The following is a 26876-nucleotide window of genomic DNA, read 5'->3' as shown; positions in this document are numbered from 1 at the left end:
CTTAAGGCTCAAGGCAGAAGTGAACGCTTCACCTGCTGTGCAACACCTTGTCCCCACAGGAGTTGGAACACCTAAGTTAATCACTAGCAGTACATGAAGAGAAAAAGATTAATCAGAGGTAGGTTTCCCCCACGATTTCTATAGCTAGAGGCTCACCACCAGCACAATCCTGAAGCGTAGCGGAAACTCCGCGTGAAGCATCTGCCAAAAAACCAACCCCTTCAGCGACCAAGCAGCCGGTTGGCGGTTTGCTTCAACCGGTACTTCCAAGAACGCCAGCGGGCAAGGGGAGCACCTTTCCCGCCGGTGCCGCCCATGCACAGCGCAAGAAAAGAAGCCGAGGCTCACGCTTCACGTCTTCCAAAGTTAGCCTCGTGCCGCCAGAGCCTGGTTCTGGACCAGCGGATTGAGCAGGGCGCGCGACCGGCGGTGACGTCAAGGTAGGTGGAGCCGTGACGACGCCGACTCCGCCCGTTGTGGACCTCCTGCCTGCGGCTCAGGTGCCTCTGTGGGCCGGGAGGTCACCCGACTGGCGACGGAGTCAGACTTTCCCGCCCCGCTGCCCTTCCGGCGAGAGGCGATGGGGGGTGAGTCCCCTCAAGCAGCGGCAGCTGGTCGCCAGCGGAGGTAGACTTGCTTTGGGGCGCTGCTGTGAGAGCGCCTCGCCGTTGACTGGAGGGGCGCGGGTCAAATTTGCTGAGAGGGAGAAGGAGACTGGATAGTTCGCTGGGATGCTTCGGAGGAGGGGGGTGGCCTGAAAGAATCTCAAAGTGTTCGTCGGGGGGGGGGGGGGGCGGTTTTAATTTACTTCTAATTAGCCAGAATGACGGGTTCCGTCTGCTTGGAGGGAGGGGGGAAGTGAGAGAAGTGCCTGATATTTTGATTTGAAGGCACGCTGAAGCCAGTCTCGGAAATGCTAGGAATGTCTCCAATGCTTCTTGTGCTGCAGAGAGTGTAACGCAACTGGTGTTTTTATAATCTGGGCCTTCCCAAAACAAAATCTCTTAGCTCATTAATGGGGGCTGCAGGCATTTCTCAGAGGCAGCAGTGGCGGGTTTTGAAAGACGTTTAATAAATGAAGCAAATTGAAAGACGGAGACTGGGTTAAGAAAAGGAATGGGGTTTGGATGAGCAACTGTTTGCGTCAGCTGAAAAAACAAGTTGTGCTCATTTATTATTTCTGCTTTATCTCTATATTTTTCAAATTTAATCTGCCTATCCTAGCAATATCCTATCAAGGTATTGTTTTAAACAGGCCTCTCCACCTGCACACTTCTTCACCTGCACACTTTTCTGTTGTCTCCTGTTTTGAGGGATTCACTCCCTGTGAAAATATTGCCTGATACTTGGGAACAGGCAGCATATTATTGTTCTCTTGGAAATACTTGTATAATGATGATTGGCATGTAAAAGACCTAAATGCATAGGCAGCAGTCTAGTTGGTATGGCATTGTGTTGTTATAAACTGCTGCTGTTCTGTTAAAATGTAACTTGTTGCCCAGCAAATCAGTATGTGCTGCTGCTCCTTTCCAAGTCAGAGAGGCTAACTTAAGGTTCCCTTAAGGTCTGTTTTTCACGAGGGACTAGTTGGCTTTGTTCTGGCCCTGCATTTCCTTGACCATCTGTCTGTCATGCCCAGTACAGTCTCTAGAAGGCAGAGTGTCACTTGTTTACAGTGTGATCTGATTGCATAAAGGAAGCATTTTTAACTCTCTAGTTTTCAAACATGGTCAGATTCTGGCCTCTTGCTTTCCCCACACTTCTGTTTTGAGCCATAGCAAACTTTTTATGTTTAGGAAAGTTGAGTTTGTATGATAGTCAGTATAACATGTTTTCTTGATTATTTAAATATCAAGGTTTCTCTTTGACTCTCTCACGTGAACCCAATTTTAAATGAAGTTGCTTAGTCTGTTCACTGAGCATTTGAGAGTAGTTTTGCCACATGTTAATCAATGAGATGGTTATTGCATAATGGGAAACTCAAGTAAGTAAAAAGGATTTGGCTAAATTTATGGAATGCAGCTGTGAGACATTTAAAATCTTGTCCTTAGAAAGGTGTAAAGAAATCTGTCTGATTCTGTCATATTACCTTAAAGTATTTAGCAGCTCAGCTGTGAATACTTTTCATAATTTGTTTACACTGGTTAAAATGGAGCTTAACACTCGGTTTATTTTGCAAGGTATTTTCGTTTTCATGCATCTAGGTAGAAGATGAGCAGCAAATTATCAGCGTACATAATTGAACCCAAACCAATGGTAACCATATAAACTAAGCTTATTGTTCCTGTTTGATTCTTGAATCTGTTAAACGTCCTCATTATGCTCACCCTCTACCTATATGTATTGACTGGCAATTTCCATTTTTGTTTCTATCTCTGTCTTGACTCTAGCTGGCTTGGCTTGGAGAAGTGATTTAAAGAGACAAACGCCTTCTCCAAGCTGGCCGATGGGGCAGTGGTGGCTTCGAGAGCCACACAATATGCGTGAAAGAGCCACATGTGGCTCCCAAGCCACAGTTTGGCCACCACTGGCATAAACAGTCCTATATAAATAAAAGCAGAGCGAACTGTCCTCAGTAAGGCCTCTGATGTTCAACATGTGCCTTTATCCTGTCCCCATACATTTGATGGTAGAAAGTGCCATCAAGTCACAACTGACTAATGGCAACCATGTAGGGTTAGAGATGAGATGAACAGAGGCAAGAGATGAACAGAGGTGCTTTGCCATTGCCTGAATCTCCATAGCAACACTGGACTTTCTTGGTGGTCTCCCATCCAAGTACTAACCAGGGCCCACCCTACTTCACTTTCAAGATCTGATGAGAATGGACTAGCGTGGGCCATCTAGGTAAATATGGTTACCCATAGTGAAACTGTCTAGACTGGAAAGTGCTTTTCTTTTGATTTTGTCAGGTTCACATTGTAATGGTGTGGAAAAGCCTGTAAGCATAAATATTAATTTTTAAAAATTAACATAAAATGTATTAATAGCGTATCTTTTTTCTTATAGCTATTTAGTGGCTGTTTGGAAGCAAGATTAAACACTGAGATGTTTTACCATTGGGGGATGGTGAAGAGGTAAGATGCAAGTATTCCTCAGTTTTAAAAAAACAGAATATTTATTTGTGTAAAAATGATTTCAGTTCTGGAAAAATGTAAAGTTTGTTTTTTTATTTAGTTAATTAATTTTGTAAATTAGAAATACTGGTTGAGGGCCAAATGGAAATATTTTCTCACAATTTATGTTTTCCTCCTCTTTCTTTATAGTGTATGTTTAAATAAGTCTTCAAGGAGAACACTGTTTTCTTTAGTATCGGAATAGATAATCATGGTGCTTCTGTATTATGTTTCTCATGGGAGACAGAACCAGATGAACTATATTGTTTTATTTTGGGGTGGAGGAGACTGCTGCCACCTAATTATTGATATGAATCTAATTTTGTTTTAAGCTATGCATATAATACATTATGATATACCTACCCTTGTATCTGTTAACATAAGAAGAGCCCTGCTGGATCAGACCAATGGTCCATTTAGTTCAGCATCCTGTCTCTCTATCCTATGCATAATTTTATAAACCTCTGTCATGTCCTCAGTAAGGTCATAAAAATTTCTTCAAATATATTAGAAGCAGGAAACCAGCCAGGGAGGCAGTGGGGCCCTTGGATGACCAAGGGGTAAAAGGATTACTGAAGGAGGATAGGGAAATGGCTGAGAAGCTGAATGCATTTTTTGCCTCAGTCTTCACTGTGGAAGATGAGAAGTGTTTGCCCGCTTTAGAACCACTAATTTTGGAAGGGGTGTTGAAAGACCTGAGGTGACAAGAGAGGAGGTGCTACAACTGATTGACAAATTAAAAACTAATAAGTCACCAGGTCTGGATGGCATACATCCAAGAGTTCTGAAAGAACTCAAAGTTGAACGTGTGGATCTCCTGACAAAAATATGTAATCTTTCATTGAAATCTGCCTCCGTTCCTGAGGACTGGAAGGTAGCAAATGTCACCCCCGTCTTTAAAAAGGGTTCCAGAGGAGATCCGGGAAATTACAGGCCAATCAGTCTGACTTCAATACCAGGAAAGTTGGTAGAAAGCATTATCAAGTACAGAATGAGTAGGCACACTGATGAACACAAGTTATTGAGGAATACTCAGCATGGGTTCCGTAGGGGAAGATCTTGCCTCACTAACCTGCTACAGTTCTTTTAGGGGGGTGAACAAACATGTGGACAAAGGGGACTCAATAGATATTGTTTACCTTGACTTCCAGAAAGCTTTTGATAAAGTTCCTCATCAAAGGCTCCTTAGTAAGCTCGAGAACCATGGAGTAAAAGGACAGGTCCTCTTGTGGATCAAAAATTGTCTAATTAATAGGAAGCAGAGAGTGAGTATAAATGGGCAGTCTTCACAGTGGAGGACGGTAAGCAGTGGGGTGCCGCAGGGCTCAGTACTGGGTCCCATGCTCTTTAACTTGTTCATTAATGATCTGGAGTTGGGAGTAAGCAGTGAAGTGGCCAAGTTTGCAGATGACACTAAATTGTTCAGGGTGGTGAGAACCAGAGAGGATTGTGAGGCACTCCAAAGGGATCTGTTGAGGCTGGGTGAGTGGGCGTCAATGTGGCAGATGAGGCTCAATGTGGCCAAGTGCAAAGTAATGCACATTGGGGCCAAGAATCCCAGCTACAAATGATGGGTTGTGAACTGGCAGAGACTGACCAAGAGAGAGATCTTGGGGTTGTGGTAGATAACTCACTGTGAATGTCAAGACAGTGTGCAATTGCAATAAAAAAGGCCAACGCCATGTTGGGAATTATTAGGAAGGGAATTGACAACAAATCCGCCAGTATCATAATGCCCCTGTATAAATCGATGGTGCAGTCTCATTTGGAATACTGTGTGCAATTCTGGTCACCGCACCTCAAAAAGGATATTATAGCATTGGAAAAAGTGCAGAAAAGGGCAACTAGAATGATTAAAGGTTTGGAACACCTTCCCTATGAAAAAAGGTTAAAACGCTTGGGGCTCTTTAGCTTGGAGAAACGTCGACTGCAGGGTGACATAGAGGTTTACAAGATTATGCATGGGATGGAGAAAGTAGAGAAAGAAGTACTTTTCTCCCTTTCTCACAATACAAGAACTCATGGGCATTCAATGAAATTGCTGAGCAGTCAGGTTAAAATGGATAAAAGGAAGTACTTCTTCACCCAAAGGGTGATTAACATGTGGAATTTACTGCCACAGGAGGTGGTGGCAGTTACAAGCATAGCCAGCTTTAAGAGGGGATTGGATAAAAATATGGAGCAGAGGTCCATCAGTGGCTATTAGCCACAGTATATATACACACACACACACACACATATATTGGGCACTGCGTGACACAGAGTGTTGGACTGGATGGGCCATTGGCCTGATCCAACATGGGTTCACTTAGTTTCTTCTCTAAACTGAGAGTCCTAGACTCTTCAGCCTTTCTTCATAGGGAAGGTGTTTCACCCCCTAATCATCTTGGTCACCCTCCTCCTCTGTACTTTCTCCAGCTCTGCAATGTCTTTTTTGAGGTACAATGACCAAACTCTGCACATTATTCCAAATGAGGCCACACCCTAGATCTTTATGGGACATTATAATATTCACTGTTTTATTTCAGTCCATTTCCTAATGATCCCTAAAGCAGAATGTTCCTTTTTCACTGTTGCAGCACACTGATTAACACTTTGTTAACACTTTCATTGAGCTATCCACTGCAACCTCAAAATCTTTTTCCCTCTCAGTCTCAGGAAGGTCAGACCCCATTAGCCTATATTTGAAGATGGGATTTTTTTTTGTCTCAGTGTGCCTCACCTTACACTTATCAACATTGAACTTAATTTGCCAGATTGTCACCCACTCACCCAGTTTGTAGAGATTCTCTTGGATCTTGGTTAATCTTGTACTGATAGAATAGCCCTGTGCCCTCCAGTAGGGCAACAGTAATAATGTTGGTAACATCAGGCCTGCTCTTATATTTTTGCCCAGATGCATGATGTTGTGACTCTGGTATGGTTCTACTTCTGCAGCATTGTACCCTCCTCTTTCTGCAAATTGTTTCTCCTTCCAATTTCTGTTTTAAATCTTTCATTCCATTGGTTAGCATTTCTTTTCATTTAGCAATGAGGAGAAAAAGAAGATTAAATTTTTATACCCCACTTTTCTCTACCATAAAGAGCCTTAGAGTAGCTTACGATCACCTTCCCTTCTTCACCCTACAACAGTCACCTTGTGAGGTAGGTGGGACTGAGAGAGTTCTATGAGAACTGTGATTGACTCAAGATCACCCAGCAGGGTGCATGTGAAGGAGTAGGGAATCAAACTTTGTTCTCCAGATTAGAGTTCACTGCGCTTGACCACTACACCATGCAGCGGGGGGAGGAGTTTCATTTGACATATAACAAATTTATTATTCATTGCATTTAATCTTTCTTATTTCTTTCAATGGAGTAACACCCTAAATTTAATGGAGTAACACCCTAAATTTAATGCAGTATTTAATGGACTTGCAAGCAGCCTTTCTTTTTAATCAGAAGATAGAAATCTATTGGCACATAGCACGCCATTTACCATGAAAGTTGGACTGTATCTTGCAACTATAATAATCAGAAAAGGGACAGTAAACCACCGTATTAATAAGATTCCCTAATTAATAGACCCAAATATGAAAACAATGTTTAAGTTTAGTGGCAGCTTTGAGGCCAATGAAATTTTATTCTGGGTATAAGCTTTTGTGTGCATGCACACTTCTTCAGATACCACTGGGCTCAAACTTTGTTCTGTTGCCTCAGACGAACACAGCTACCCACCTGAATCTGAAGAAGTGAGCATGCACACAAAAGCTTATACCCAGAATAAAACTTTGTTGGTTTCTAGGGTACCACTGGACTCAAATTTTGTTCTGTTGCTTCAGACCAACATACCTATTCACCTGCATCTAGACCCAAATATGGTCAGTTATGCATGCTGATGTGTGTGTAGCTCTCTCGTTTTAATATTGTTTTTGCTTGTACAGATTGGGTTCATCTGTGGAAGTGAGAAACTGTATGCATTGAACCCATAGGCACTCAGTGGATCACAGCAAGAGTGCTACACAGGAACAGTTTAGCTGAATATGACATTCATCCTTTGTCTGAAATGGCTTGTGGGAAATCCTTGGGTCCCAGAGAGGCTAAATATACCACCAATCAATGGGGTGGTTCTTATCCTATGAGCACCAGCTCGCTGCCTTGGTGATAAGCCAGTTGTTGTGATCTCTGGGCTAGCTCTTTGTCAATTCCATCTTCTATTGGGGCCGCATACCCTCTTGTGCCATGCTCACACAACTTTTGTAATTTCCAGTTGTAAGGACTGAACTTTAACACAGATTCTCACCTCGTAACTCATACAGCTTCTTAACTTAGATGAAACAAACTAGCCCAGCAGGTGGGTTAGTGCATCCACTAGTGATCCTAACAGAGTGATCCTAACAGAGAGCCCCATTTCCAATTGCCATCAACCACAAAAGTCACATTTACTTCCATCCCTGGCATGAGGCCTGCACCTCAGGGAGGCTCACAGCACACTCATTCCTCTGGCAGCAGCTGTTTCAAAGTGGAAACTGTCTGCCAGCCAGCTGCCGCACTGGGCAAGGGCCTTGCCCGCTTTTCTGAAATATAGGGTAGATGCCACTGTAACAGACAGTAAATGATTAATGCTTTAACCAAGTCTGAAAACCTTAAGTGACAGGGGATTCAAATTGAATTCTGCAGTTGAGAGCAGCAGTTGAGAGTGGAGTGAAGGAGAATTAAGCAGAATGAAAGGATCAAGGGAGATCCTGAATTAAGGAAGCAGCCTTTCCCTGAAGGAGATAGCTCAGGGGTGGCCAAACTTGCTTAATGTGAGAGCCACATAGAATAAATGTCAGATGTTTGAGAGTAGGTAGGCAGGCATGCAGGCAAATAGAGGTGGAAAGAAAAACAACTTTACCTTTAAATGCTGGCTAGCTTGGCTTGGTAAAGTGATTTAAAGAGGGAAATACCTTCTCTAAGGAGTGGCGGTGGGGGTTTTGAGAGCCATACAATATGTGTGAAAGCCACAGTTTGGCCACTCCTGAAATAGCTTGTAGTAAACTAAGATAATCCCTATTAAGTGTTTAAGAAGAGAAATTGGAACTTGTGTGAATGTGCCTGCCTTCATAGTCTTAAGTGTTTTTGAGACAAGGAGGCATATGCTTGTTTATTTAAGCAGTAGATCAAGATGAGTAACTGTGTTTGTCTGTAGCAGTAGAAAAGAGAAAGAGTCCAGTAGCACCATAAAGACTAACAAAATTTGTGGCAGGATATAAGCTTTTGTGAGTCACTGTTTATTTATTCACATATCTGAACTCCCTTCAGAGTTTTAAAGACCTGTCTATATATACAGATCTGTCTGTCTGTATTGAGAAGGTAGAGAAAGAAGTATTTTTCTCCCTTTCTCACAATACGAGAACTCATGGACATTCAATGAAATTGCTGCGCAGTCGGGTTAGAACTGATAAAAGGAAGTACTTCTGTACCGAAAGGGTGATTAACACATGGAATTCACTGCCACAGGAGGTGGTGGCAGCTACAAACATAGACAGCTTCAAGAGGGGGTTGGATAAACATATGGAGCAGAGGTCCATCAGTGGCTATTAGCCATAGCTTATTGTTGGAACTCTCTGTCTGGGGCAGTGATGCTCTGTATTCTTGCTGCTTGGGAGAGCTTCTAGTGTCCTGGCCCAGCTGGTGGACCTGATGGCGCTTGGATTTTTTGGCCACTGTGTGACAGAGTGTTGGACTGGATGGACCATTGGCCAACGTGGCTTCTTTTATGTTCTTAACAAAACAACTACTTGATTATGACAAGCTATCTCTTTTGTGCTACTGGACTCAAAATTTGTCCTATCTATTCTGTGTGTTTATATAAAATTATTTCATTTCTGTTGCCTGTTCCCCTTCTATGTCCCAAACCTGATATCTACCTGATCATTTCCCCTCAAAACTGAAATAAAGTAGTTTGGTAGTTTTGAATTACCATCAGCCTCTCGTCTATCATTATCAGACCAAGACAAAAGAAGGATTTTAGTCAGTCCCTCAGTTCCCTAATCTGGGCTAGCGTTTATCTGTATATATTTTGGAAACTGTGTGAGACAGGCAGTGAAACAAAGAATAAGAAAAAGGGATGACCCAGCCAAACAAATAGAAAAAGGGAATTGGGGAAACAAAGAGTCATTATAACCACATTGGGGAACAGTGCTCAGAAGAGCCACAGGTAGCTTATTGGAGAGCCAGATATGTCTCCTGAGCCATTGCACAAGCCCAATCTTGACTATGGCCAGTATCTGTTGTTTATTGAAGCGGCTAAGTTGCTTAACAATATTCTTGTTTACATAGGTTGTCTCTTGAGAAATTACCTTTGCGGGCTTTTATCCAGGTGAGAGGTTTATCAGGGGCTGATGCTGTCAATGCTCTGCGGCCATTCTATTTTGCTGTGCATCCAGACTTCTTTGGCCAGCATCCAAGAGAGAGGGTAAAAACACTTTTTCCTTTTGGTTCAGCAGTTTTTGATACCTAATAAGACATTGATACCTAATGTCCTAATAAGATACATACAGTCACATCTTTCCATCCACTGCCAAATATTAATGGCCATTGTTATATGCTGTGACTTCCTGCCTGAAATTATATCTAGGTCTTTGCTTTTCTGTGTGGTACTCTAAAAATGAGCAAACTTGAATATGTTTTATGTTATCATGGTGGTTTTCAAACTGTGCTACATTTTGGGTCCATTGGATGCTTATGAGGGGCTTCTCAGTGAAAAAATGAATATGTGTCAGCAAGGTTCTCTGAAAGGAAGCTTATTTACAGACCTTATCCTGGAATACGAAGGTTAGAGGGATGTGTGTTCTGTGTGTTTTCTAATGTATTCTCTGACCATGTAGGGTCATAGTGCAGTCCAGCAGGCCTTGTGTGCATTTGGGACATTCACGAGAATTCTTGGTAACACACTGGGTTTCTGTATCAAAGAAATTAATATGGAAGGTGTTTTCTGAATTTCATAGTTGTCACACAGTTAAGGCAAGTAATTTAATTTAAATTCGATCTTCATTGCATTGTTCCTTTCTTGTACTGTCGGATATTCAGTATGGACCGTACAAAAATTACAAGATGCAACTGAAGAAAATATTATTAAACAGAGTAGTTGTTTACATGTTAATATATTACAATGCAAACTTGTTGTGAACAAGCACTGTTACCCTCTGGAATACCTGCTTTAAAATCCTTGGTAATTTCTTTTTGGTGATTTATTTTCAGGAAGTCAATGAAAATTCTTTGAAGAGGTTAAATGGGTATTTGGAGAATCTCCAGAAGCCAGGTTCCAGTTCTTTTAAACCAACCCAACTCACTTTTTACGTACGAGAGAGAGAGCAAAACCCTTCAGATGTCCAAGAATCATTTGGAACTTCAGGTATTTTTGTTACCTTTAGTTTCTTTTCCTCTTCTGAATTTAAATTGTACATGATCCTTTCATAACTCTTGAGCATTGGACCTTTTAAGATGCTTATGGAGATTTTTAGAGCATCATGGAAATCGGTAGGCCCTAAACCATGATCAAGACTCCTTTTATAAAAAGGAGTTGTTGTTTAAATTAGAATTAATGATCAAGTTAGTTTGTATAATATAATTTTTCCCCTTTTGCCATAGCACAATACATAAAACTTCAGTACTGCTTTTATGTAGACTAATAGAACTTTGTTAGGAAAATGAATGTATGGACTTGGGATAATCATGCAGCCACTGATGTCTAAAGGTGCTGTTGTGGTATTTGAAAAGTGTGAAATATTTCCTTCCATCTTCTGTTTTACATGTTTTCTTTAGTAAAGTGTTATTGTAGGAAATATTTACATATTTAATTGAAATAATAGTTTAATATTTATGTTAATATATATTCATTTGTTTTATGTTGTTTTTACCTTGTTGGGTTTAATGTTGTAAGTTGCCACAAGACCGATTGGGTGAGCGGAGACTGAAAAAAATCAAATAACTGGGAGGGGGGGAATTAATTGAAGACATATCAGTATACCTAATTCTCAACATGTTCACAGCTGTGGATACTTGAATACAGAGACTGGAGATTTTACAAATCTGAGAAAAGCCCCAGGTTTGCAGAAAAATCTGAAATATTTTTAAAAACACTTGGGAATCAAAACACACACACACAATAATAGGAGGAGTACTTACAGCTTTAGAAAACCAGTACCCTCAGTGGCTGTTGCTAGGCAACAGTATTGTGAATTGCCTTGATTTCTGTCAATAAAAGGCAGAGGAAGATCCCTTTCCAAAGCTGTTTCAGCCTTTGAGGGAGACTCATCAGGGCCAGCAGCAAGCACCACATGACTTGGTAGCACATGAGTTCCATAACTCATCCAACTTCTCACTACTGCTCAACATCAGCTACCCTACAGTAGCCGGTGTGGTGTAGAGATTAGGATTCAGACTAGGATTTGGGAGACCCAGATTCAAATTCCCAATGTGCTATGGAAGTTCACTAGGTGACTTGGGTCCTGTCACACACTTTCAGCCTAACCTACCTCACAGGTTTGTTGTGAGGAGAAAATGGAAGAGAATGATGTAAGCGCCTTTGGATCTCCATTATGGATAAAGTGGTATAAATGAAGTAAATGGATAATAAATATAGCTGAAGATGGGGAGCAGTTGCTCTGTGGGTGGGAAGGAAAGACAGAAGTAGGAAATGGGGAGTGGCTCTAGGGACTTGCAGGGAAGTAAAAGGGTAAACAGTGAGAGGAGGAGAAAATGATATATGAGTCCTTGTGGGTCCCCAGCTTGTTCTTATCTGTTCTCTAAAACAGCCCAGGAGTTTGCTGAGCCCAGCAGCCCCTGCAATGCTGGTTCAGATGGCTGAGCCTTCACCTTTGTTCTCGTTGCTGAGTTGAAGCTTCTGCAGCACTGCCAGCAACACTGGGACCACTTGGTTTAGCTTGCTTCTGACTGTCAGAAGCCCACCAGGAGTTTTCCTGGTAAGTTAAAAGGCCAGTCTGTCCATGAGCTTAGTGGCTGAAGTTCACCTGGAGATTAATCAGTAGCTGGATTTGCACTGGTTGTTAACCAAGCATAAAAATAATATAATCGTGCTCTGTTGACGGTTGCCTTGTTCTGGGATTGTGCATTGCAGGATTTCGAGCAGTCAGTTTTACTTTGCAAACCAAGGACCTACTAAGCACAGTATTGGATGTCCTGAACTCCTGTAGCTTATCTACTGAGCATGTGCAGAGTTTATATGGCAATGTGGAGACTCTGTCTAACCGGGGAGCACAAAGTGCATTACGAAGGCCTATCAGATGGGACAAGACTTATTACTCTTTTACTGGGTTCAAGGATCCTGAGGAAGAACTTGAACAAGCTCAGAGGATGGAAACAACTCTGAGGTATCTGTTTTTTATTTAACAAGTGTTTTGTGTTTGATTTAGCATCATCCAAAAATGGGGGGAAAGACTTTAATTTGCTATTAAATCTTAAACCATTCAAGTTGGGATTTATTTGAAGAGAAAAGTATAGTATACGTATTTTAATCTTCTCCACACCCATACTATTAGCATTCATCACATCTCTCCTTAATCCAGAGTTCTGGTGCACCAATCCAAAGGAAGGAAGGAAAATTAACCTACATGCAGAGGCAATATTCATCTTCTTTTTCTTTTAATCTTGCTTTTTCTCATCTATTTATTTTTAAGAAGCCATTTTGCTCCTTGATAACTCCATGTGCCCAATTGCAGAAGTGTGGCTCTTACTGCATAGCTTTTTTTTTGTTATCTACTATACAATGTATCCAGCTGCACAATAGAATAACTTCTGGTTCAAAATGGAGCAAGAAAGGGTTTCTTGGAAGCCCTTTAAAACATACAACAATGATCAGTATGATGCCCCATAAAGGGAAAGTAGGGGAGTATTCTTAAGTTTAGCTGGAGTGGGTTTGCAATTTAGGAAACAATATCCCAGTACCCAAATATATGTATCAAAAGATTCACAATACAATGTTTCCTCCTGTCTTTGGCTTCCAGGCAAGAAGGCTGAAAAGGAAAGACAGGAGGAGAGTGATCTAGGTCCTCTAAAGGCTTTAGAATATTTACTAATACATTTAGGGGCCCCTTTTCTTCATGGTTCAAGGCAGCTTACAATAATAGTTAAAAATCTTTTCAGTTAAAACCAAAAATAAAATAGCAAACCCTAAATGTCTCCCCCCCCCCCCATACACACGTAAAATATGCCTGCCATTTAAACCCCCTCACAAACCTTGGCAAACAGGCATACCTTGCAGTGCCTTCTGAAGATCTCCCAGAAGGAAGTCCATTCCACAGAGCCGAAACCATGATGGAAAAGGCCTGGACAGGCCACCTCAAGTGGTAGAATAGCTAACAGCTGACTGCCTGATTACTGTAGTTGGCCCACAGGGGCTTATGGAAGGAGAAAGTGCTTCAGATGTTGATGCAAAAGTGTGGGAAGCAAAAAAAAGTAGTGATTTCCTAACGCTAGCGGATAGCATGGTGGGTGTCTTTTTTGAAAAGGAGCAGATTGTGTCTTGCATTGAAAGAGTACATCAGTCTGGAGGGATGTAGTGGTTCGAGTGTCAGACTGATATGTGGGAGATCCAGGTTGAAATCCCCACTGTGTCATGCAGTTTGCTAGAAGACACTGGGCCAGACGTTCTCTGCCTCTCTGCTGTTAAGGCAAAATAGAGGAGAAGAGAATGATGTCAGACTCCCTCAGCTCCTTGCATAGGAAAGGGATAATAGTGTACAAAATAAATAGAGAAGATCCACTATACATTTTGTAATAGGACATATTACATGTGCAATTTGAAGGGGAATAGAAAATTGTAATTTAACCTCCTGAGCTGCGTAATGAACATGGTATGGATTGCTACTTATTTTTATTAGCTGTGTTCCGACAGCAGTTTAAGCATCAGGAACTGGAGCAGAAATGTGCAGAAAAACTGAATCACATGAAAAGATTCACCTGTTTTATTTCTGCTTTATTTCACCTTTTGGGCTGCTATTAAAGGCAGAAGAGCTGAGGCAGCAACTGTGTTTGTGTCTCCCCTTTTCATACAAGTGTCCTAAAATCACCAGAAAAACAAAATGGTACAAACCTCAAAAACTATACCTGGGTATCAGAAGAATGTTTCACATTTCTATACTGTGTGAATATTATTTCTTTTCTCCAGAAAAGCAGCTGATTCTCTGCTCCTTCTTTGCCATTTTTAATATGTTTGAGCACTTCAGTAACAAGCTTTTAAGCAGTAACTTAATCTTCTCCCTAATTATGCAGCATTGCTGCTTTTAAAAATGTCGTGGTGATCCATCTTATTTTTTCCCCAGTTCATGGTTATGTAATAATGAAGAGAGTGCAGTAAAGAAGCTGAATAATAGTTTGCCACTCCGGAAAGAATTGGACCGCTTGAAAGGTGAACTTTCGCATCAGCTGCAGCTTTTTGATATTAGGTAACAAATAAACTTTACGGCACTGGGTGAAAAACCAAATGTCTGGGTAGGACACATGGTGGACAGAACAGTACAGTCCACAGTAGATGGGCAGACTTATTTCACGTAGACCTAAAATGTGTGTTCTCTTGAGGCCACAGTATATAGTAAAAATATGTAACATTTGGTGGCAGCCTCTGATTCAAAAGGGTTTCTTGCTTGACTTGGTGTTTCCTGTGAGGTTTTGTGCACATGTCCTGAGCATGCAATATTCCTAGCACAGGGACTCTGCATTAGGCAATAAATAGGAAGTTGCTCCCTTGGTGATTTTATAAGGAAAATAGACACAGGATCACAACAGTGTTAAGAGGTCGCAATGGTTGAAATAATGAAGCCAGGAACCAACTATGAACTTAATGATGCTTTTTTGATACTAGCCACATTTAACTTTAAATAAAAGCCCATATTTCAGTTCAAATGGCATCCATTGTGGGATTATAGTTAGAGCCCTGGACTGGGAAGATGGTTGGAATGATGCTGTTTGGGGCCACTTTGTGGATCATGTGTGGATCACTCTGAATTGTGGGGGCAAGACCATATATTTCACTCCCTTTCCCACACACACAAATTGCTTAGGGGAAGGAGGAGGCAAAACAGTGTATTATTACTTCTTGCCTTTATCCCCAAAGCAGCTTCTCAGTTTGGAGCTGGGGGGAACAGCTTTTGAAAAACAGGCTGGGCAATGCCTTTTCTTTACACAAGACTCTTAGTGCTTTATGGTGATTGAGGAAGGGCCTGGGACTCTGCATCCTTTGCCTGGCCCTGCCTATTTTGGCAGTTAATTATAAGTTTGCCTAGCTTAATCTTAGCTAGGAAAATGTAACAACTGGCTGCTGGATTCTGTGTTTGTTTCCTTGGGAATGCCATTGTGCCCACTGGAGCTTATTTCCATGTAAGCCTGCCTAGGATTGTAGCCATGGGGTTAAGGACCTGAGGCGTCAGATGCTGCTGTTTCTGGTAAGAAAGCTTTACACAGTCAAACATAGGGAAATGTCTCATATACACTACCCTTTCCTTTTGGGTTAAATATTTTTTTTTCTTCTTTGACTCTCCGCAGTGTCACTGTGCAACATCACATACACATTTTTTTTTTAAAAAAAATCAATTTGAACTGTTGGCTCCTATAAGGTATTTGTAGATCACACCTGCAAGAATTTCACCCTGGTTGACTGTTAACACCATCTGTTTGGCCAGCCTTGTGTGTTCATCTTGTGTGTCTAAATACACTGTTTTTAGAATTTTTAGAGAGGTTTTTTAAAAAGGCCTCCTGTGGGTTGTTTTCAGATGGCAGAGGAGCTGGGGCATTGCACATCGGTGTAGCCAGCTGCATAGTCTAAGTCGGCTGGCTCAGCAGAGCCCAGAAGCACTAAGGAATGCAAAAGGTATATATTTTTCTGCTGTCATTTTGTACAATTTATTCATAGAGAATGTTGTTATCAGATAATAGTTCAGAACTATTCAGTAGCTCAGAACTTGAAACTGCTCCAGATCTGGCATAGTTTTTTCCTTCGGGGCAGAGCTCACGATGCTAGAAAGCCCAACACAATGCCTGCAAGGCTGCCTTCTCTACAGTAGTTTGTGTTAGACTAGGATATGGGGTACCTGGGTTCGAATTCCCACTCCTAGGTTACCTTGAGCCAGTCACTCTTTCTCAGCCTTGCCAATCTCGCAGGGTTGTGAAGATAAAATGGAGGGGATTGAATTATGTTGTAAGCCTGGGTCACCACTGGGGAGAAAAATGAGGTATAAGCATTTAAAATAAATAATTTGATATTTTTGGATGACTGCAAGCAGTTTACAATAATTTGGTTTTAGCTAATTTTCTTGCATATAGTCACAGGAAAGAGGGGAACACTGAGATGCCCAATTCCAGCAGGAGATGCACTGCAAACATTTGGGAATCCCTAGGCTAACTCACACTGTTGTGAAAATACAAATAAAATGGCTATGGATAGTGACTTAATATGCCATCCCTTTTCCAACAGGACGCACAGTGATATTCACGGACCGTTCAGGCATGAGTGCAACAGGCCATGTTATGCTAGGAACGATGGATGTTCACCATCACTGGACCAAAGTAAGAACTGGGGAGTGAAAGACAGCTTGTTTTGCTGTGACACTCGGCAAGTATTCATGCATTTGTGGAGCAAAAGGGAAACTTTGAGGAAGTTGGCAATTAAAGGTTACTGAACTAGATGGCCATGCAACAGTTAACCTGTTGCCAAAAACCTGGCACTTATATCTGCAATATAATTAAATGGTGTCTTTTGCTTCTGGAAAGTGGAGTTACAGCATTATATATGTTTGTTCATGAACACTTCCTCTGCACTGGTTATTTGTGCCAAATCTAAAATATAATGAAACAACCAAATACTTCATGTTGGGTTTTTATTTTGTCCAGAAAATGGTTATTTGTTTTATTTATTATTTGGATTTATATCCCAGCCCTCCCTGTATGCAGGGCTCAGAGTGGCTTACAACAAATCTAAAACATAAATAACATAAAAACAATAAAACAATTCTACAATTCAGTATTTAAGAAAATCTAGATGGTTCCAGGTCTATAAGTGCCCAAGATCAAAAAGGGCAGTGGGCCTCCCCCCCCCTCCCAGTAATTAAAAGCTATCAGAAGGTGGGGGAAGCCAGAACAATGGGACACTCTTTGCCTCAACAAAAGACCCAGCAGAACTTCTCCACTTACAGGCCCTGCAGAACTGAAGCAGATCCTGCAGGTCCCTGATTTCACTTATTGGGAGAGTGTTCCACCAGACTGGAGCCAGAGCCAAAAAGGTAGAGTCTAAATAGATGTCTTTGGGGCCAGGGACCACCAGCAGCTGTTTGTTCTGATGAGCATAATGCTCTTAGAGGGTCATAGTCTTGGTATCAGTTCTTACATAAGTTTCTATAGCTGTGGATCAAACAATATACTATCATAGTGCATACGTTTGGCCAGCTACCTCCTAGCTCTAGTTAAGAAATCAGGAGTAGACCAGAGGATCAAGCCTTCAGTCCTCCTTCCATAAAACATATTGATCTGTGACACTCTAACTGCAGTTAACACTGACCAAGGTTCTTGTTTAACCAGTTCTTGAATACATAAGTTTCAAGTCTGGATTAAAACAGGAACTGTGGCTAAGATCTGTGTTGATGTATTTCTTAACTGTATTGAAGGTAGAATAGCAAGATTCATTCCCAAGAGGTGGAGAATATAGAAGTGCATGGTTCCATGACTGGCTCCTGGCTTCTTGTCCACTGCTAAGCTAGCATCTGTGCCATCCTTTCAGCTAACATGATGGCTTTGTATTCATTAGTACTGCTTAGTACTTAATCACTGTGGTGTAGGAAAGAGTATACGCACTGTGCAGTTATGATTATGGTCTAGACCAGTGTTCCCTCTAAGCTGAGTTAGTGTGAGCTGGCTCACAGGTTTTTAGCCTCTGGCTCACACATTTTTGTCTTAGCTCAGGAAATATGGCCCCAGAGCGAAGTAATTTATGCAGTAGCTCACAGTGTTAATGCCAGTAGCTCATGGAGCAGAATTTTTGCTCACAAAACTCCACATCTTAGAGGGAGCATTGGTCTAGACTACGGAGTAGAGCCAATGTAGGATTTTTCTTAACAGGGGCCACCAGGACCAGCATTTGGGGAAACAGTTTTAAAAAAAACAAGGAAAGAAAAGGGAGAACAAATATAAAAGAAAGTTACAAAAGAAAGTTTCAGATGGGTAGCCATGTTTGTCTGTAGTAGTAGAACAAAATTGGGCCCAGTAGCACCTTCAAGACAAATAAAATTATTCATTTCCATTTTTTTTAAAAAGGAAACAAGCATTTTAACCTATCATTCCATGACATTATAAGCAAAGCCCATCTTTCTGTAAACTTATGAGACTGTAAATCTTCCTTTGAACTTCTCCTTCAGTATTTCATTTTAGATACGAGGACAATTTTCTGTACTCTCATCATCTACTCATTAACAGGCCTTTTTTTTTTTTTAGCAGGAATGCAGTTCCAGCTGGCTTGGCATCGGGGTGTGGCCTAATATGCAAATTAGTTCTTGCTGGGCTTTTCTACCAAAAAAAGCCCTGCTCATTAATATTGTGAGCAACATTTGGGGCACATTTTGGGGCAGTGGCAGGACAGAGGAGGGAAGAAAGTAAAGTCTCGCTCCATTGAGGAAAACCCCTTCCATCAGTGGAGATTTTTTGTGGGAACCAAGCCAGCATTCACCCATCTCTCTTGAAGAGTTAAGCATTAAATACTCTTGAACAATAATCAGTGGTAATAAAAACATTTTGAGTGATTGAGATACATGTTTGTTCTTCAGGGCTACTGTATTAGATTTTCTGTTGCCAGCTTAATGCTGAGATCATCTATTAAAAAATCAGTGGTTAGGGGCTTTTTTGGGTTTCGTCATGTACTTAAGGAACTCTTTAATGTGTGCAGATTTTTGAGAGGTTGCCAAGTTACTCTGCACTTCAGAGGAAACTGCTGTTTTTGGAGGACCGTGTAAGCCATCTTCTGGGAGGCATCCAAGTAACATACATCGAAGAGCTGCAGCCAATGCTGACCCTGGAAGAGTATTATGCTGTCCTAGATGGCTTTTATAACAGAGTGCGCAATAGCAGGCTTCCATTTCACCCTCGCAGTCTGCGTGGATTACATATGATACTGGAAAGGTGCGTTGCTACAAAAATAGGCTTTGTTCCTGAGGCTGACCATTTCCCCCCCTTATTTGTCCAACAATTGACTGAGCTTACAGATTTATTTTGGCCGTGGTTGCAGTGCTGCATCTAAGTGCTTTTTAGCTCTTTCCTTTCCAAGAGCAGCCTTGCACATATCTGAGAAGCACTCTGAGAGCAGGGATTTCTCTCCAGCATGACACAGCATGAGATGTGAGGGCTGCCACAGAATAAATCGGGGGTGACCAACGGTAGCTCTCCAGATGTTTTTTGCTTAGCAAATTGATGGGAATCAGGGAGGGGGTAAATTAATTGCTATTGGAATCAACTCATTATCAAATATATATAAGGAATTGGAGGGGGGTTTTGGGGTTAATTGGAATTAGGGTTTAGTTAGACGGAGTGAGGAGGGTGAGCAATTAGATACCAGCCTGATAGTGGTTTTATTGCAGCTGCTGCCAGCGAGGAATGGCTGGCTCAGGGATTCCGGTGCTCCTGGGGAGGGGGAGGTATGGCGGTGGGAGCAGATATTATAAGGGAGGAGGACAGAGACAAGTCGGTGCTCGGCCCCCCTCGAATCTGCGGCCCATCCCAAGGGTGACAGGTAGTAGGACCAGGAGTAACCCGCCTCCGTCATTGGTGCTATGCAACGCCAGGTCCATTAATAATAAGACCTCAATTCTCCGAGAGTTTATGCTCGAGCAGAATATGGACCTGGCTTGCGTGACCGAGACCTGGATCCGGGAGGGTGATACAGTGGCCCTCTCGCAAACAGCTCCCCCAGGTTACTCGGTCTTCCACCAATCGCGGACTAGCGGGCGGGGGGGAGGAGTGGCATTATTTGCACGGGAGGCTTACTCCTTCAGGGCGCTCCCGGCCCCAAAGATTGAGGGCATTGAATGTGCTGGTCTGGCATGGGGGGATGAAGAGGGGTTGGCAATTTGGCTGGTGTACCGTACGCCTAACGCACCAGCCAACGCCTTACCGTCCCTGCTCGAGGCGGCGACAGGCTGGGCGCTGGAGCACCCAAGGCTGATAATCCTGGGTGACTTCAACGTCCATGCTGATGACCCGTCCTCTAGTCAGGCGACGGACCTAGTGTCTTCCATGGCGACACTGGGACTCTCTCAATTTGTTGCAACCCCCACCCACCAGGCCGGACACATGTTAGACCTGATCTTCGCGGCCGGGATTGTAGTGAGCGATATAACCGCAGAGGTAGTGCCATGGTCAGATCACTTCGCCCTCAAGGCCCGTGTAAATATGCCCCCCCAAACCTGTTTAGGCGAGGAGCCGATTATGGCTCGCCCGCGGAGCCAAATGGACCCGGAACGGTTCCAGATGGCTCTGCGGGACCCCTGGCCCTCTGGCGACTCCCTCGATGGCCTGATTGAGACCTGGAATAGCCGGCTCTCTAGGGCCATCGAGGAGATCGCACCTCGGCGCCCTCTGCGACCTCGGACTAAGCTGGCTCCGTGGTATACCCCGGAATTACGCCAGCCTTAGACGGCTTAGACGGCTAGAGAGGCAATGGCGACGTACTCGTGACGAGGCGATTAGAACATCTTATAGGAAGTTTATGAAGTCCTATGAGATGGCAATCAAGGCCGCAAAGAAAACATACTTTGCGGCTAGGATTGCATCTGCAAATTCGCGCCCAGCCCAATTATTTAGAATAATTCGGAATCTGACTACATTGCCTCAAGGCAATTCAAAAGCTAAGGAATTGGAAATTGGCTGTGAGGCTTTTGCGAAATTCTTTGCGGACAAGGTCCAATCGCTCCGCCAGGACTGCCCCGCCAATTTGGAGGCAGTAAGTGGACTCGAAGCCCAATGCGTGTCTTCTGATTTAACTCTGGATTGCTTCGACCCGCTCAGCTTGGAGGAAGTCGACAGAATTCTTGCCACTGCACGTTCCACGACTTGCGACCTGGACCCATGCCCCTCCTGGCTAATTAAGGCCTGCCAGGAGGAATTAAGATATCCTATACGGGATATTATACATCGATCCCTTTCAGAAGGTGTTTTTCCAACACCCCTGAAAGAGGCATTGGTCCGCCCTCTCTTGAAAAAACCGTCATCAGACCCGGCCGAATTGGCACACTACCGGCCGGTCTCAAATTTGCCCTTTTTAGGCAAAATTATCGAGAGGGCCGTGGCGGTGCAGTTACAGGAATTTCTGGAGGACGCTTCCGTCCTAGACCCATGCCAGTCCGGCTTCCGCCCGAGCCATGGGACAGAAACAGTCCTGGTCGCCCTCATGGATGACCTCCGACGACAACTGGATCGAGGCGGCTCGGCGGTATTGCTGTTGCTAGACCTATCGGCTGCGTTCGATATGGTCGACCACCGGCTGCTGACCCGCCGCCTCGCCGACGCAGGAATTCGGGGGCTAGCCTTACAGTGGCTCTCCTCCTTTCTTGAGGGTCGGGGACAAAGGGTGGCAATTGGGGGGGAACTGTCTCAGAGGTACCCACTTCATTGTGGAGTGCCTCAGGGAGCAGTTCTCTCCCCGATGCTGTTTAACATCTTTATGCGCCCCCTTGCCCAGATTGCACGGAGGTATGGGCTGGGTTGCCATCAATATGCAGATGACACCCAGCTCTATCTATTGATGGGCGACCGGGCTGGTGATGTCCCTGCAAATTTGGACCGGGCACTACAAGCCGTGGCTGACTGGCTCAGGCTGAGCGGGCTGAAGTTGAATCCGGCGAAGACTGAGGTCCTTTGCGTGGGCCGCGGCGGACCGGGAGGGGAGATTACTTTACCGGCCTTTGACGGTGCGCCACTGGTACCAGTGCGCAAAGTCAAGAGCCTGGGAGTGCTACTGGAGTCCTCCCTATCAATGGAGGCCCAGGTAGCTGCCACTGCTAGATCCGCCTTCTTTCATCTCAAGAGGGCGAGGCAGTTGGCTCCCTTCTTGGAGCGCACCAACCTAGCAACTGTGATCCACGCAACGGTCACTTCGAGGTTAGACTACTGCAATGCCCTCTACATGGGGCTGCCCTTGTACCGAACACGGAGACTCCAGGTAGTCCAGAACGCGGCGGCCAGGCTGCTGGAGGGACTACCACGGTGGGAGCCTGCACGGCCTGGGCTGCGGAATCTGCATTGGCTGCCGGTTGTATACCGTGTTCGCTATAAGGTGCTGGTTATCACCTTTAAAGCCCTATATGGCCGAGGACCTGCCTACCTAAAGGACCGCCTCTCCCCATATGTACCCCAGAGAGCACTGAGGTCTAGTTCCCAGAACTTACTAACAATCCCTGGGCCAAGAGAAGTTAGGTTGAAGGCTACTAGGGAGCAGGCCTTCTCGGTGATAGCCCCTCGTTGGTGGAACGACCTTCCAGAGATGGTGCGAGCCCTGCGGGACCTGAACCAATTCCGCAGGGCTTGCAAAACATTTCTTTTTCAGTTGGCATTCGAGATAGAACCTGATTAACTAACGAGCAGACACCTAGCCATCTTGTGTACATCATGATTACAACATTTTAGCACCTATTTTATATGTTTTATCTATTTTAAATAACTTATTTGTAACTGATATTTAAATTGTTATGTTGTTTTATGTGAATCATGGGACTCCCATGTCTGTTATGTTGTTTTATGTGAATCATGGGACTCCCATGTCTGTTATGTTGTTTTATGTGAATCATGGGACTCCCATGTCTGTTAGCCGCCCTGAGCCCGCCTGGCGGGGAGGGCGGGATATAAAAATAAATTATTATTATTATTATTATTATTATTATTATTAACTCCCGTCAGCCCCAGCCAGCATGGCCAATGGCTGGGGCTGATGGAAGTTGTAGACAAAAAACATCTGGAGAGCTACTTTTGGTCACCCCTGGAATAAATAATCATACATGCTGTGTTTACACAGAAACACTTGATGCTTGTGCACAGGGAGAGTTCTTTATTTAGGAAAGGGAAATTGTTATTTCCAGTAGCAACCCCCCCCCCCTTTTTACTGAGAATAATTTGAGTGACAAAAATGTTGCATTGCTAGAAAAAAATAAGTACTTGCAGCTTGATCCAAAAGGTATTCAAGTAGTTGGAATTACGCAACCATTCGCATATAAATTTTCAGCAAACAACTCAAGACAGGTTAAAGAACAGACATTTGGCACTTGAGATCACTATTAAACACACACACACACACACGCACACACATCCTGACTTTGTTAACTGAATATTCAAAGTGGCATACATCAAAATATTTTAAATCAATTTGAAATAATAAAAATCCCAAACTAAAGCAGTGAATGAGTAATTAAATAGTCCAAATTAAAACCGAACGAAGGCTTCGGATGAGAAGTTTTTGTCTGGTGTTTTAAATATGGCAGTGTAGACATCTGGTAATCAGGCTTGTGGAGAAGATTCTGTAATCAAACTGCCCAAATGGGGAAAGTCCTGACCCTGAGGGACAACTTTCAGTGCCTCTGGAGAAGGCAGTTCCTAAAGCGAGGCTTCCAGGGATGACCTTGATCAGCAGGCAGTTTTATAAGGGAGAAGGTGGTGCTGCAGGTATCATCCAGTCATTGAGGGCTTTGAAGGTCAGCTCTGCCTAAAAACAGCCTGGAAGCTGGGGGACGTCTTTCACTACTGGGCAAATATAGTCAGCACAGAGAGCACCAGCTGATGAATATATGTCAGCTTTAGACTTAAAGAGCTGCTCTTTCACAATGCAAGCAATTGTGACACATCTTCTGAAGGAGACAAACCAATTTATTTATTTAAAACATTTTCCCCCTCCTTTCCACTCAGTTCAGGTTCCCAAACCAGCAAACATTCAAATATTTGATACATTAAAAAGCATTCAAAATACAAATACATTTTTAAAAGTTGAAACAATTAAATAAAAGATACTGTGGAATACATAAGATATAAATGCATAAAATGCACAAACAGGGAGGGTAGCTAATAGTGAGGGAACACCAAAGAAACAGAAAAAGTCTTCACCCACTGACAGAAAATGACAAAGGAGACACTTCTTTTCCAGGTTATGTGCAGAACAAAACCTAATGTTAACATCCATAAATTCAGGAACAAAGATCAGCTTATTTTGTGCTGTCTTTAACACGTTTACACTCTCCAAACTGCAGTGACAGGTACGCTCCAAGGCTGCATGAACTTGGGCATTTTATCATACCAGCAGTCTGTGATCCAGCAGCCCTCCAATGGTTTATCATCACCAACGCCCAAGAAGCAAGAGCTAAACTGGAAAGAAAGGAAAAGTAAGTAGACACACTGTTCATGTTGTGTCCTGTGTTCATCCTTGACCTCTTTGGAAGTTTCCAAGGAGAGCTCCACAAAGAAGCATGTAAAAAGTGAGCATCAACTAAACCAGTTACATCCTTCTGTTTCTAGAACATGCCAAGCACCCTGGTAGCTTGTTTGTATCTTGCTCAACTGCTCTGGGTTCCCAAACAGGGAAGAATGAATGGAATATTCCCCAGCTGGCATCAGTCCCAGTCTGCCCCAATGCAGCCTTGCCTTGTTCCTTTCCCCCCCCCCCCAAACATGGCTTAAGTGGCATTTGAGCTGGCCCCAGAGAGCAGAGACAGAGATATTCCTTCTATGAAATCCTTAAAATGCTCCTTTACCCCAGTCCCTGCACCTTTGTATACCTATTTTTATGCATTCACTCACCAAACAGTTGGTTTGCAGGAGGGGTAGGGTCTAGAACATAAGCTTATAGTAGGAGACAGACTTCAAAACATAAACTGATTTTGCATTTTATTTATTACTTGGGGGATGCTATTTCAGATTAATGGTGCTTGAAAAAGAACTGATCAAGGCTTCCACAGAGAAGTTTTCCCTTCACCAGCTGTACAAAGAGCCTAGCGTTTCCAGCATGCAGATGATTCGTTCATGCAAAAGACTGCTAGAAGAGTCACTGCCCTATCTGCAAGGCATGCGTCTCTGCATTTCCCACTTCTATTCGGTGCTGCAGGATGGAGACCTCTGTATTCCTTGGAACTGGAAAAACTGACCCACCTACCAAAAAAATCTGTATATGTGTAAGAGAAGATGAACACTGATAGAAATTGTAGATTAAATTACTGAAATGCGTGTTTTTATGTTAGTCTTATCCAAGAAGTTTAACTGTCTGTTGTTCAAGAAGGTACAAATGATCAGTTGTTCAAAGCGGTTTGTTAAATCTTAAAAGACTAAATGGTTTTCTGTACAAAATCCGGAATGAATGAGGATATTAATTAAAGGGTTTTGTTGGAGACAGTGTTATAGAAAACTTGACTTAAATCTAAAAAGCACAAACATGAGTTTTATATATTATAAAATTGTGAATTATGACAAACTTCCCTGGTATGAATTTTAATATATAAGAAAATGTGCCTACTGATTAAAAGTAGTGATTGAACCTAACCTATGATGCAAATTTCCTTCTCATTAGAGAAGGGTAGAACTCGAAAAGCTGGGAAATTCACATTTGAGGCCATCCATTGTTGCCAATGGTTTTGTTACATTCACGTGTGATATAGATTATTAGTTCAAATATTCACATGTAATATATAGCGTATGTGTGTGTGATGGGAGAATATTCTTTAGTATAATTTATTTTACAAAATTATTGTGCACCTTAAGGTGTTTTTTAATGTTGAACTTTTACCCCTTAGGCCACCTACTTTGCACATAACTTTTTTGATAGAGTTGCAAAGAATATTCAGCTACCTTGCACTTTCCCGTCCATATGGGATTTGCAAACTGTTCCGTTTTGTAAAAAATCCCCTGCTTTGTGACTCTATAGGTGCACTGGTGAAGGGGGAGGGGCTTGCAATTTACTGCAGCCAAACTGCCATGTTTAGACATGCAGTAACATTTTGCTGCCAGAACAGATATTCAGGTTGGTTCCTTTTTTCAAAACCTGCAAAAAGTTATATAATGCTGTAGAACTCCGCCAGAAACATGTATAATATCTAGAAGGGCTCCCACCCTTTAAGGCACTCCCATATCAACTGCAGGAAGCCATTTGGACAGACTATAGTCTATCCTATGCACTGTATGGATGAGACAGGGACCAACTCTTGGCCTGATTCTTCGACCAGGTCCCTCAAATCATTGAAGATGCATCCTTGTGTTTAATCTTTATGTTGGTGAAGTCATCCAGTTATTTCAGTACCGTTAAGCAAGAATGAGAGATTCATGGCATGCTTGTTTCCAATACTGTACCTGAGTGCGTCTTAAGCAAAGGGGCAAGGCATTAGTGTGAAACTGTTCACTGTAAAAATGATTGAATCCTGCTCCCTCAGATGTCCCTGAGGTAAAATATAGCTGTGTGTCTTTAAAACTATTTTAAAATTTTAAGTTGCCTTCAGTATTTATGGAAGTATCTGTGTGTTTATCAAAATGGGTAAAATCTCTGCATGGGAAAAGAATGTTGCTGGGTGAACAGTGGAGTTCTTTTGTTCCCAGTGAACACAGTGGCACTGGATGGCACACAGATCCACACTGGATGATCCCTAAGGGGTATCTGTTTTGCTGCTGCTAGCTGTTAGTATTGTGATAGCTCAGTTGTCCAATGGTCTGGATTTTTAAACTACTTGTGATGAGATGTCTGCTTTCCCCCCCCCCCCCAAATAAAATGGAGTCCTAAGA

At 42.9% G+C, this 26876-nt stretch overlaps 1 protein-coding gene across 1 annotated transcript; it reads left to right on the top strand.

Moving 5' to 3' along the window:
* Nucleotides 1-469: 469 nt before the first annotated feature.
* Nucleotides 470-26876, top strand: TCAIM (T cell activation inhibitor, mitochondrial). The gene is made up of 11 exons (XM_060248839.1): nucleotides 470-627; nucleotides 3010-3077; nucleotides 9420-9555; nucleotides 10341-10494; nucleotides 12220-12472; nucleotides 14423-14545; nucleotides 15869-15966; nucleotides 16570-16661; nucleotides 19027-19259; nucleotides 24365-24496; nucleotides 25029-26876. The coding sequence occupies exons 2-11, from the start codon at nucleotides 3049-3051 to the stop codon at nucleotides 25252-25254; spliced, it is 1476 nt and encodes a 491-aa protein (XP_060104822.1). The 5' UTR covers nucleotides 470-627; nucleotides 3010-3048; the 3' UTR covers nucleotides 25255-26876.

The sequence above is a fragment of the Heteronotia binoei genome, chromosome 10 (assembly GCF_032191835.1).
Source record: "Heteronotia binoei isolate CCM8104 ecotype False Entrance Well chromosome 10, APGP_CSIRO_Hbin_v1, whole genome shotgun sequence".
NCBI classification, from domain to species: Eukaryota; Metazoa; Chordata; class Lepidosauria; order Squamata; family Gekkonidae; genus Heteronotia; species Heteronotia binoei.
This window is presented reverse-complemented; position numbering and strand designations above follow the sequence as displayed.